At 32.2% G+C, this 14,123-nt stretch overlaps 1 protein-coding gene and 1 non-coding gene across 3 annotated transcripts in view; one reads left to right on the top strand and one right to left on the bottom strand.

Moving 5' to 3' along the window:
- The window catches only part of LOC117124977 (nuclear receptor-binding protein-like), a 52,014-nt gene extending 39,061 nt beyond the window's left edge, over window positions 1-12,953 (top strand). For both annotated transcript variants that reach the window (XM_033271326.1, XM_033271327.1), the window contains 6 exons: window positions 180-282; window positions 1,486-1,536; window positions 2,294-2,480; window positions 3,137-3,200; window positions 4,851-4,906; window positions 6,693-12,953. In XM_033271326.1, coding sequence (XP_033127217.1) covers window positions 180-282; window positions 1,486-1,536; window positions 2,294-2,480; window positions 3,137-3,200; window positions 4,851-4,906; window positions 6,693-6,776 — 545 coding nt within the window. In that variant the 3' untranslated portion in view covers window positions 6,777-12,953. The remainder of the gene's footprint in view (window positions 1-179; window positions 283-1,485; window positions 1,537-2,293; window positions 2,481-3,136; window positions 3,201-4,850; window positions 4,907-6,692) is intronic.
- A 968-nt stretch (window positions 12,954-13,921) lies between these two features.
- Trnag-ucc lies at window positions 13,922-13,993 on the bottom strand. Its single transcript has one exon. It is a non-coding gene; the product is annotated as a tRNA-Gly (tRNA).
- Between the last annotated feature and the right edge of the window lie 130 nt (window positions 13,994-14,123).

The following is a 14,123-nucleotide window of genomic DNA, read 5'->3' as shown; positions in this document are numbered from 1 at the left end:
ATGATTCAAATGCTTTTGTCATAATAGCCCATATTTATCCTCTCATATATTAATTACTTGTAAATCCTGAATTCTTGTACATCGTATTCTTTCCTTTAATGTACTATGATGCTACGACCAAAATTTATTTTTTTAACTTGTACAATTCCTGAAATATATTTAATTTGATTTTGATGCAGAAATACCAGAAAATTTGATGGAAGAACTTAATGCAAACCAGTCCCCTGATGCTGTTTTAGCAACAATATCACACAGTGACGGCCGGGAAGGTGTTCACTTGAAGTAAGTGTTATATTAATACTTTCCAAAGCTGAATTGTAGTTGTGCTCTTGTGTCATAAAAGTGGGATTAAGTGTAGCAAAGAAAATAATGTGGAAATGGAACCATTAATGCATTAAAAAAAAACAAACAACCCATAAATGAATTGCATGATGAAAAGTAATCTGATTCAGAACACATGTTAGGTAGAATTTAGCATGTGTCCCCTATTATATCACATCCACATAAATGCGCATTTTTGTAAGATTAGCATATGCCTCTTGTAATATAAAACAGGCAATGGCAGGGGATGCAACATTCAAATGTAGTGTTTACGTGAATCTTTGGATTGAAATGTTGATTGCCACTTGTTAGATGGGATGACATGTTATCTGTACCAACATTTTGCAAACTTTTAGACTTACGACCCTCCAGTTCGGAAATTCAAATGCGAATCTAAACCCATTTACATCTTACAGTATGCACAATGCCAAATTCAGAGAGCTAGAGGACTGGGATTTAAAATTTAGATTAAAATAAGTTAACAATGTATAAACAAGAACAAATATTACAATGAATTTATAATGAACAATGATGATTTCCCACCCAAAAAAAGCAGAAAAACCATCGTGGAGAAAAAAAAATTGTATTTTCTTCATATTAGTAGAATATTTACCTATAAAATCAATTAAAGAAGCCTCTGAAACCCATAAATTGTCATATTTTTGGGGGGAATTTGCACGCTGCACCACTTTGAGACATTTTGAACGACGCCCAACCACGCCTACCTAGCATATTCCCCCAAATTTTACCTTTCCCCTCACTTGCCTCCCCCTCCCCCCTGCATCCAGATTTCAGACAATGTTCAAATTATCATAATGCCTATAATATTAAGTGACAGAATTGAGCTAGCTGATTTTCGTAATTTCTGCAAGGGTAAGTGACCCACCAAAATATTTTGGTGACCAACAGTTTATGGAACTTCGGTCTATACTATTGTTATTGATATGTTTGTCAGATAAAGTTTTAGAAATTCTAACCATGCCTCAATGTAGTTAACTTAGTAGAAAAATTACCTTTGTTAGCGTCTGTAGAATATGTTATTTACTATAAAATTTGAAATCGCCAATATCTATCTGTATTGCATACACATTATCTAGCGCTCATTAAATTGCAGTTGTTTCAGACAGTTTTGGTTTTAAATTTCTTGTTCCACTTTGTTTACAGAATATCAGATGTTCCGTCTCTAGAATTGGAAAAATTCCTAGAGGATGTTAAGTAAGTAAAAACTGTCATTATTGCTAATTGCTTCATTTCTGACAGGATATTTAAGCATAGTAATTTTCTTGGTTTTTTTTTTGTTTTTTTTAAGTCTGATTTATTGGATGTCTACTTGTGTAAAAGCTTTATTTCATATTAATGCATATTTTTATATTTTATATTTTGGTTGGTAATATATCTTGATAAAAACATTTATTGATAAGTTGATAAGAAATATTTCACTGTTCTCCAAACATATTACAGAAATAACTCATTCAAATACCAACCACATTAAGAGTGTTTTCGAAAAATGTATGGCCATTTTTAATATGTCTTTTGATTGCCAAGGAACATTTTTTCTCATTTTAGATTTTAATTGATGTAATATAGGGGGCTGTGTTAACCAGCAACTAACAGATAACAACACTTACTAAATACTTATTAATCTCTAACTTACAATCACACAGTGATCTTCATTAGGTGAATCAGATTGGATGAAATTCAATCTTATATACAATTACAAATAGAACAATAGAGGGTGTATTCTCTGCATGAAAAATATCAATTATAATGAGTAGGCATGCAAGCCTAACTAAATAAAGAAACAAAGAAACAAAGGTTGTATAACTCCAACTCTAGGTGTCTATCATTGTGCTTCCGAAGCTGTAGCTCCACTCATGTTATAGTTTATCCCAGTATAGCCCCACCCATTTTCTGCACTTATTAAGGTTACAGCATGATAAACTATCATGTTTTTGTTTATTTGTCTTCACAGAAATGGAATCTATCCCTTGACAGCATTCAGGATGTCACATACACAATTATCACAACCACGTCCACAGTCACCTGAGATGGCGGAGTCTGTTAAAAGCACAACTCCCGAACCAGTTGACATGGAAAGCCGGCTAATCAATTCCATGATCTGTACCCTCAAACACCTAGAAGCTGGAACAGGATTACATGTAAGTTGCTTAAAATACAGTGCACCCTCCGAATCGAAACCACACTAATTCGAGACCACTTTTCAAGGAACCAAATAACAATCTCCAATATATTTAACACTAAACTAATTAGACTGAACTTTGAGACAACCCCAAATTTTCAGGTCCCAAGGATGGTCTCAAACTGGAGGGCAACTGCTTAATATTTTTTTATCTCAGTCTTCCAGTCTCCAGTAGGCCTCCTCCAGTAAACATCACATTTTTTCCAGGAATCAGGATTTCACCAGGATTTTATCAACTTTTTTCAACTACTGTATGTCTTAGGCTAATTTACATTTTTCTATTCTTATGCAGACATAGAGTACAGTATCAAACATTTTGGGCAGCAATAGTTCTTTATCTACAATTCTTTATTAATCAAGAATTTAAGTTTTTCTGTTAATTTTTTTTTTTTGTGCATGTTTAATTATTAATTGTATGTTTCTTTATAATAATGATAAGTCGGTCTTATATTGTGGTAAATTTCAAGATCTTGCATATCATAGTTCTTTTATTTAATAGGAATAATTCACATGCTTATTATCTAAAGAAAAATGTTTTAAGACTCAACTATTGAAAAATTTCTAGAGACAGTGTTGTTACAAATTTTGTTATAATGAATAACTTAATCTTTACAGATGGAGTTAGCATTAAAGATGGATGATAAGATGAACAGAGAACTGAGCTGCGAGGTGCAAAGTGGTATGTTGGATTAATTAGTAGATACCTAATTTCTGTATTGTATTTATTTATTTATTTTATAACACATGCATCAAGGAATGTCAATAGCGATATATCACTGTCCTACTTGTAGGTGACAATCCCTTTCACATGACAAATACACACACGACGCTTTGCACAAACTAAGTCTCAGTATGATGTTTAGGGAGTGGAGTCACTCCCTAAACATCAATGCTGGCAGGAATTAAACCCAGGACGCTGGGATTGGAAAGCAAGCATCTTAACCACCAAGCAATTCAACTCCACTAAATGAGGCTGGCCATCACCAAACCAGCATACTGTCGCTAAATGTTGAACTAAGTAATTAGCTCAAGAATGTTGCAGTATTGTATACTTTAGTTCAGAGAAGCTGTAATACATTATTTGTAACTGTAGTAATAATAAGTCAATTCCAGTAACTTACCTATCATTTTAAAGCTTTTAATGTGGAGAATATGAGTATGTTAAAAAGTCAATTTTCTTGTTTTAGCCACTGATGCTGTTTTTTGGCATGGCAAGCCCCAAATCTGATCTCTATAAATTTTGTTTAAAATATGATTTTTTTTTTTACGATGGATAAATATGGATATTATGATGGATAAATGCTTATACAGAGAGATACAGATACCTTTATTTCAAAGATAAGGTACAATTATGAGATTCTCCTTCCTTAATTTCTTTAATGCAAATCTAGTCCAGTACAAAAAATAAATATAATAAATAGCACACATCACAAAAACAAATTTTGACTACTTGAATACCACCTACAACATACATTATCTTCTTATTAAATTCAATTGTGTTGACAATAATAGCAGGAAATATTATTAGTGTAATTTCAATTAGTTCTTATTGTAATCGGAATTTTAAAAATAATAATATAGTTTACTATACTTCCAAGTTTTTTTTTGCTATCCTACCAACTTCTTCAGAGAGACTGATGTGATTACATATATCTATTTGTCACACGATCATTCAAGCATGAATTTAAATTTGAATTACTCTTCATATCCGCTGTTAAGGGTGGGTGTCTGGTCCTAATTGCCATAGACTCTCTTATCTTCCTTGGCCAGTACTTCTCTTCTCAGTGAACGGTCATATTCCTATGAACGATTCTGTGATTGGTTGCTTTTATATTACAAATTGAAATTACGCCATCAAAATTATTTTTTATGTGTTCTACTGCTGTGAGTGTTTTTCATTTGCTTTTTTTGCGTGTTCAGAGAATCGTGATTCAAATTATCTGGCAGTTTCACCTACATATTTTTCACCGCATGAACAGTCAATCAGATATAGCGCCACACGTTTAATTCTGTTGTTGATTGAGGTCCTTTGATTCAATTAGTGTAGTCAAATTATGGAAAAAGTGATCATTGGAAATCATTGTTAGCTGTCCAAAAGACTGCTGAATAGCTTGCTAAATGGTTGCAATTTATTATTACAATATTAGTAACAACTACTGAAAGAGATATGCCTTGATTTAGTGTTGAATTGTCACATGTAGGATTTCAGTTGAGCCAAGTAGATAATGTCAAAGATGATGTGGTTTATTTTTAAACATAGTTTATCATTATACCTGATAATATGCAAGAGGAGAATTAATCCATTTATAAACTGATTTATTTATTACAGATGAAAGTCCCCTTTTACTTGCTACAGAACTAGTAGAATTTGGTTTTATCAGCGTTGTAAGTATTTTTTGACTTTTTAAAAAATCACATTTAATGGGAGTAATCCATATAAAGTATGTTAAAACAAAGTGTGCAATGCATACTGTAAAACCAGAAAATTTTGCGGCATGAATTGCATATTGATAATTTCGGCCGTTTTCGCAATATTAAACTTTCGTGAATCGCAAAAGGCCTAAATTTTATTCATTAGAGGAATAGCATACAATAGCTGAAAATATCGTTTCGTGAGTTCTAGGCCTAGGTAAGATAGGCCTACAGCCACTGTCTAGGCTACAGTAGCTAGGCTAGGCATCTTAAGCCTGCAGCCCTCAGCTGGAGAACCAGGAATTAGCTGGCCATCCAGCACAGTTAAGTAAAAGACAAGTTTACACACATACAGTACTCACTCATACATATGATATTCCTAAACTTTGTATAGTATTCAATCATCCTACAATGAACAATGTTTATCAAAACGTGTGTTTTATTAACAAGTAATATTCCTACGCATTTATTAATGATGACTGAACATCGTGGTATGTCATGGTGTACGAAAATTAGATTCTATTTTAACTTCTTAGTATACACTGCAGAGTGGTTGCACATGTCCAATCACATGCAGTGATGATCAGAACCTTCCTGATCAGTATACAGTACTTACTAAGAAGGTTAGGATAAGCCTAGAATTTACAAATTTTTCGATGCCAATATGAGATGTTAAGATCAGAATATTGATTCAATAATTGATATACATTCTATTAAGTTTATACATATTTAATAAAATTCACCAAAATAATAAAAAATACAATTTTTTAAATTGCTAAAGTTGTTACCTCTTCACAAACATGTTACAATTTGTGGGGATTCCCCATTTAGGCCTAGGTCCTAGATCTGTATTGCATCGTCGTCGGCCAGTTTAGGCCTTGAAATACCAACAATTCGTGCTGTTTATTGTTCATTATCATCTTTAAAAAATTGAAATTAATTTTTAGTGTATAATTCAGTGATTTATAATGACCAAAATCTCATTTCTGAAACTGATTTGACATTCAAGATGATCAGATAGTACTCTACTGATCTTTTTTGAAACATAGAAAATGTGACGTGAAAATTATTCGTGGCATAAAACTTTCGCGAATTTGGGCCATTCACGAAATTCGCGAAAGTTTAATGCGCACGAAATTTCCTGGTTTTACAGTATATATAAATATATAGATAAAATTAACCATTATACCCTGAAATTGTTGTCATTTTGGGCCAAATTTGGTAAGTTTTGTTGAGGCTGGTGGTAGTAGTGATGATGATTATGATGATGATGAGAATGAGAAGGATAATAATGGTTTCTAGTTCACATACACAGACAGACACCTACTCACAGACGTGTGCTATTGCAATACCCTTAAGAGGAAGAGAAGTGCGATGAGGCTGGTGATGAGCATGATGATAATAAGTGGTAAATGATGATAGTAATGAAGATGATAATGAGAAAGATGGTTAGAATGATAAAGGGGATGAATATGATCAGGAGAGTGGTGCTGGCTTATAACAGCATGGTGATAGCAGTAGTTAAGATAAGGAGAGATGTGTCTTTATTTATCTATGTAGCAGTGAACGCAATTTGATATAGTTTTGGTTGGTGATTCAGGTGTTGTTTCGATAGTGATGATAATGGTGATGATGATATTGTCATTAACAAATCATGATGACAATGATAAGAATGAAAATAGCAAATTGCGGTTTATAGTTGATTCATGTTTTTGTTTTGCCTCGCAATTAAACATATTTTTAATGTTTTCATTCTCAGGATGACAAGCAAAAAGTAGCCAACAAAATTGAGACAGAAATCAGCAAATTCTTAACAAATTCATCCGTGATGGTGACAACATAACAGAGGGTGTCACTATACACAGAAGATACAATGCACTCCAAATCCAATTTATAACCTATCACCAAAGGCCAGCAAGATAATTGAGAGATAACCAGCTGGAATCGTCCTCATCAGATTTTTAAGTTAAAAACACTCCGTCGTCGTCGTAGTAAAAACCCTTTGAGAGACAGGGCCTTAGAAAGTGCTTCAACAGCTGTAGATTCCCCAGGAGAAAAAATTTATTCAGCTAGTAGTCTGTTCCAAAACAAACAACAGCAGCTATCAGAAGTTCGACGTATGAGGCATTCCATTCCAAAACTGGTGTACTGTTGCTATATGTTAATCATAAGCAAGTGGCAGCATTGTATACTTTAGTACAGAAAAGATGTAATACTTTAGCTCATAACTTCGTCAATTTCAGTATAATGGCCCATCATTTTAAAGCTTATGTGGAGTATATGAATATATTAAAAAGTCAATTTTCTTGTTTTGGCTATAGATGCTGGTTTTGGAATGGCATGCCCCATATGTTTAAAAAATGCCAGCTTTACAAACTGAAGTCGGTGATCTAACCTACCATGTTTAAGGTCATGGTTTCCTATGAATTTAAAATGCATCTAGTTACCAAGGCGATTGCAATTATATGGAAAGCTGGAACCAATATGTAGAAATTCATAATTATTTATCTAGGGGGTCTTCTCTATGTTGCAAGTGCAACTGTAGTTACCTTAAGTTTTTATAAAACATTTCATTCAAAATGGACCATGCTAAGAGTTTATTTTTCATTGTAACAAATTTTTTTATGTAGTGGCATTACCATGTATACCTGTTGTGAGACAATGGGGTTTTTTTGTTTTATATTACTATAACATTTCCATAACCCTTATGTAAACACTCCATTTTTAAAGAGTGTACTGGGTTTCGTAAGGCAAGGACCGTTTTATAAAGTAAATTGTGCTTCATACTTAATGCTAATCGATTGTCTCTATGGTTATTGATCTAGTTGCCATGCTAAATCTGTCACCATGATGATTGGTCTTGTTGCCATGCTGATATTGTTTTTGTTGCCATAGTTTGACTTATCACCATGGAAAATTACCATGGGTATAATTTTTCCAGCAAAACATCTTTTTTGGTTCATCCATAGGTACATCATAAATTCAGTTTTATATTCCAAGTGTTGCAGAAAGTATCCATGGAGATTTCAATTAGCATCAAGTATGATCTTTGACGCCAACATAAATTGGTACATACAAATAGTTGTTATTGTTTTTTCCCCAGACTACTTGCAAATGCTTGGCTTATTTATCACATCTTCCAAAAACTTATCTGTTATCAGTCTCTGGCAAATGTGTTAACAGTTGACAGATGATTCTGAAATGTTGAATGCTAAACCTCTGACCTTAGTTGAAGGATTGTATATAATATTGTTAGGGTTTACCAGAAGAAAGTGCTGCATATTCAAATAAGTGTCTAACAAACTGGGAAATATATTGTTTAGCTGTTAAGCATTGTTTTTATCAATACTATTGCTATTAGTACTAAGCATTATTTTTGATTAAAAATCATTAATGTACAAATTAGGATATTTCTTGTTTTGTTTTTTAATATTTCCATGGCGTGGCGATGTTGCCATGTCCCCTACCCTTCTTAATAAAACTTTTAGTTACAAATTCAATCAAAATTCTATTTCTAAGAAATTCTTCTGTTTTGGATAAAAATTGACTATAGATTCATGTTATAGAAGGTTCTAGATGAAAAATAAAAATAAATAAATTGGCAAGAATGTTGATGCTTATTAGAGCAAATTAATGCTATTCGTAATTGGTGCTATGTAGAATACCACTAAAAGAATTTTGACAAACACAAATCTCAAATTGTGAATGTGAAATATTATATGGGTCACATAGATGAAATATGTTTAAAGCAGGCAATCCTGGAATATTCCATCAATAAAAAAATATTCTCCTAGGAGGTTAAATTGTTTTTTTTTGGTTACTCTAATTTATTGGTTGTCTTCATAAAGTTTGGTACTTAACAGAAATGTCCCAGACTCAAGTGTACCCATGTGTGACATGAAGGTTATATGTCAAGTAAGAGCTTCATGATATTTTAACGAAACTATCTATCTATTTAAAATTTCAAAATATATTATAATTATCCTAATTAAATATAAAATGACTTTATAATTGGAGAGAAAAATATTACTATCGACAATATTCAATCTGCTGTTTGAAGAAATACTTAAATTGTAACTTATAAACTTAACAAAAGTCAATATAAAAATATATCAATAATAATACTCATAATATTGATAATAATTATTAAACCAGATTTTCTAATTCCACAAAAGGTTTTGTAAGTACTGTACTGTACATCTCAACACAGACTATTTAAATTTTAAACCCCCAAACATTTGTGCTTCCTAGGGTTATCAAATGTGTGCGGACCTATCACAATAACTTAATCTGTACATTGTAATGCATGTGCTAAATAGAATGAAATTATAATTTTTTTCAAGGAATATGAGAAGATATTTAATAAAATATAAAATAATTAAATGAACATTTTTGTTTAAATTTATCTCCCTTAATATGCAGATAACTTAGTATCTGCTATCAACATTGTTGAAGAAAGCTAATATTCTGTTTTGGTTGAAATGTCTTTTGTTTGCATATAATTTTACACACAAATCGTTTAGTCAAGTGTAACCTCATTATTTTATTTTAGTTGAAACTTCCATTTGTTCTGTAGAAATTTAAGTTACCTCAAATGAAATTCTAAGATTGAAAGTCCAGACGGCAAACAAACATCAGCTGGATTTCTGATGTAATTATGAATTCTACTTTGGTTGAATTAGAAAATCTTGGAAAGGTTAAGCATACAGTTGTTTTTTACAAGTGATTTAGAGGTAGTACTGTATGTGCTGTCTAGGTTGCCAGGTCTTTCATTATGTTTAAGTTGATGTAATAAGCAAGTTTGTGAGAAATTCTCATGTTCTCGTTGATTTAATCACATTCTAGGATAATCCATACTTTTAAGTTAAGAATTAATGCTTAATTAAGTTTTTTATGAATAGGGTTAATTTTGTTGAATATAAATAAGGATGAATTGAGCAGAGTGTGTCCATTGTCTCGGCTAAAGCTTTGGGCACAATACCAAATTTTCTTTGACAAAAAACAGTTGTAGGCCCATATATAGTAGTCATGTGCCTATATATGGTCATGAGAGATCTCATCATGACCATATTTAGGCATATCACATGTTTTTGTCAATACAATTTGATAGTGTAGAAAGAGCTTTAGAGTTATACAAACCTGTGCAAAGTTTATGATCTGAGCTGCAGGCATAAAAATAATCTGAACATGTAGTGTGATTTGTTTGAGCTTCATAATCTGAGCATGGAGCTATACAATTCCATGATCCCAGCTAGAAACTCAAATGATCCAAACCATACTTGTACCTTCATGATCAGATCCTTGAAGATAACTGCAAAGCCCGAACTATCCGTACAATTTAATCTATGTATTTTGGATTTATTGAAGTTTAACCAAATATGTTTAATCGAGGAAATGTTTCCCACATTCTGATTTTTTTTTTCAAAGCTTAGGTTGAATACCGTATAATTTTTCATGTTTATACGGTAATTATAGACAATGAAACTACTGTGGAGATTTTACAGCTTGCATTTCAAAGAAAGTTAGGTTTATTGACTAAAGCTATACAGACTTACAGACTTGCAAATTTGAAGTTTGTGATATTGTTAACAAGATTGCTTATTATAAGTTTATTACAAGTATATCTGATGTAGTTAAGAATTAAAGTTTAATCAATCTTTATATGTAGCTGTAATTACCAAAAAATGCATATTAACCAAATGATGATTGAAAAAAGTACATTAAATATGCAGATTTAAGTGTCCTCTTAGGTCCCTATGTTGTTACACAACTTGCACATTACATCCGTATTCCTTAAATATTCAAATTTCAAGACTTTATGAAAGTTATGAACTTTTAAATATTGTCTCAGTGAAGTTTAATAATCGAGTCTCCAAGAGGTGTTATCATGGTATTTGTCAAGACTCCTTTTTCAAGAGGGAAACTTCTACTATAGGTAAAGATTTTACCTTGTTTCTTGTTGGGGCTCCCTTTTCCAAGAAGTGTAGTTACAGTAGGAAGAGTTTTTTTTCCTAGTTCTTGATGGACTCCTCCTTTTCCAAAGACTAGTTCCATTTGGGAAACTCTTGCCTGGTTCTTATTAGGACCCTTCCCACAAGGAGTATAGATCCACTATGAAGTGTGTTGCCTATTTCTGGTCGTATTACCCTGGTTGTTCTCCCAAGAATATAGAGTAAGCAGGGTACTGCATTTACATCCTTGTTATTGTTCACAATAAGTGCAGGAATCCTGTATCTGTTTATTTATTCATTATTTTGAAATAAGAATGCAATTTAAATTGTAAATATCAGGCACTTACTAAACTGTTACATGATACTAAGGTAGTTAAGGATCTTTAAAATGGTGCGTAACTTGTTTGAAAATCTTGACATTAAATGGAGAGAGAATAAAATCCCCAATCTTCCATTTAATAGTGACCAGTGGATGTTATGGTTGTTGCAGGTGTTGTGCACTTACCTTTGGCCATGCTCAGCTGTCCTCATAAATTGCATTTTTATCCACTGTTGTAGCGTACTGTAGTTGCCATGTAAGAAGTTCTTAGTATCTGCTATCAAAAAAATGTTTTGCACTCTCTCATCCGAGTATGGTGCATTTATGTAGAGTTCTTTTAAATAGTAGTTAACTGGCTCCCCCAACCTTTATAATTTCTTCATTGAGATTTTTTAACGTTGGTTAACTTTGGTATCGGGATACCGTTCAGACCACCACCAGTTAACATAATTAAATGTGAAGCAAGCTTCAAGAATGGTAGACACATTGATGACTTTTGGCTCTTAAAATTTCATACTAGCTCTAATGACTTCAGAAACGTTTTGGAGACTAAATATATAAAATGAAATCCTGTACATGCCTGATCATTATATTTAAAATTTTGATAATTTTTTTGCTCCATTATTAGCTGGATACTCTTGTTCATTACATCTTTATGTTCACACGCAGCCAATAATGGTTAGCAGGATCCATATAAATAACATATGCGCTCACTCTTGATCAGGCGTTCTCAGACGGGAGCTAACGGTTAGCACCCGATCTGGATACCAGGGCTCTAGTGTGAACTTAAATTTAGTACATGTCCATTCACTTTCTATTTAAAGGAGGTATAAGTCTCAATATATAAGCATTTAATTTTTTGTCATTTGAAAACACCCCGCAATACACCAGGTTTGCTCATTAATTATTCATCATATGAATATAGTAGTATGCTTCCCAATCTCATTTGAGTGTAGGCCCACAAACACTTTTGGAAAATATTACTGTAGTAATATAAGAAAAATGGTTTGTATAAACAAACTCTATTACTAAATGTCAATTTTTGTTAAATATTTATTGATATAAATTTGGTGCCTTTTGAAAAAACAAAATAAATTACTTAAAATTTATTTATCATAATTTTAGTTTAATTTCTTGATAAGATATACCATGGAGCTGTTTATGCTCCAGGAATGGAGAAACACAAATAAAAATGACACGTGTTTGTCATTTAATTACACATACGTTCTTATCAAGTTCATATTTCCACAAAAAAATATTTGCAGATTAATAAAATTGATTTTTGGTTATAATAGTAGCTTTTTTTCAGACATTTTTAACAGTTAATGTATTATTTTTAAAGAATAAGATGAATCAAGGGTATAGCAATATTCTTAATTATAATTGGAAAGTAAATATTAAGTTCTGAATAATTAGTTTGATTATGATCTATTAACAGTAACAGTATTCATAAATAATATGCTTCTAATTTGAGCATATTTTTTGTCAATAATTTTTCAAGAACATTTTAATTAATTATTTTTTTGAGATACTCTTGAATATTAAGTTCTTTCACAACTATTTGCTCCTCATGTTTTTGGAAAAAAAAGTAAAAAAAAAAGTAATGGCTACTAACAGAACAGTTTACTTTGACATGTAATGTGTAAAAAAGTTGTTAAAGTCGCTGATGTGTGGCCATGGTCGTGTGATTATTATGTCACATCCTTGTGATTGTAAAGACTTCAATAAATGAACATATTGCTTTTCCTAACTTTAGTCTCTTGAGTTCAATTTTGTTGATTTGTATGTTAGGTTTGTGTGCATTCTTTACCTGATTTTTTGCAATAACCCATTCACCACCCTCCTGGATTTGCAACTGAAAATGTGTTGCATGACATGTTTCATGTGTTTGATGGTTAGATTTTATTGTTAGAAAACAATGAAAACATTACGCGTACACATAAAATATACAAACATTATGTTTATTTCAAAAAATATCAAACATACACAATCGTTCAATGGCAGTTGAATCTGAATTGCAGAAATAATTTTTCAGTATTTCCAAGTCTCATGAGAGTCTACTGGAAATCAGATCAACCTTTCGCCATCCCACAACCGGACAAGAATTTCCCGGAAAATTACCTATCCTACAAATTCATAAAATTTTCATGTTTTTATTACTATATTACTCCATTATTATAATTTGTCACATGGAAGTCAGTGTCGGTCACCATGCAGCAAAACAAAATTTAGATGTGCTGTTTAAACTAGGGTTTAAACAGATTTCTTCCAACTTGGAACCACAAAATTTTAAGAATACTGAATACAATACTGTATACAATGGCTCGTGTGCACTATAAAGAACCCAGTACATCCTTCGAGACGTATAGGGGGATACCCTGGTGTACTGGGACAACCCCTGTGGTGGACGACGAGAGTTGCTGGCACCGGGTTACCAGGTAGCACAGACACGAAGGTACCCTTAGGGGCGAAGAAAGTCATTGATCAAGTTCCTAGTCCACATATCAAGCGCCCTATGAGCATCTTACATTAGATGGATATGTGCGCTATGTAAAACTACACTATTATTATTAAGAATCTTATCACATTATAAGAATTACAACATCAACTTACACAAGAAAGAAACATTACAGTTACAATGTACAAAACGAAATACATTTAAACAATGAGTTAAAATAATAAAAAAATTATTTTGAAATAAATTTAAAAAAAAAGTGGTGCGTCGGCCGGGAATCGAACCCGGGACAATTGCTTGGAAGGCAACTATGTTAACCACTACACCACCGACGCCCTTAGCAAAGAAAATGGCATGCATCTTTCAAGAATTTTATATAACAAACGAAAACAACTGTATCCTTTTTGTATTATGATGATATCATGTAGAATTGGATTTTTTTAAAGTGATTTTACGTTTGATAAA

The sequence above is a fragment of the Anneissia japonica genome, unplaced genomic scaffold (assembly GCF_011630105.1).
Source record: "Anneissia japonica isolate Jap-2015-1 unplaced genomic scaffold, ASM1163010v1 scaffold288249_len478412_cov200, whole genome shotgun sequence".
Classification (NCBI taxonomy): domain Eukaryota; kingdom Metazoa; phylum Echinodermata; class Crinoidea; order Comatulida; family Comatulidae; genus Anneissia; species Anneissia japonica.
Note: the sequence above shows the minus strand (reverse complement) of the source record. Positions and strands in the feature narration are given on the sequence as shown.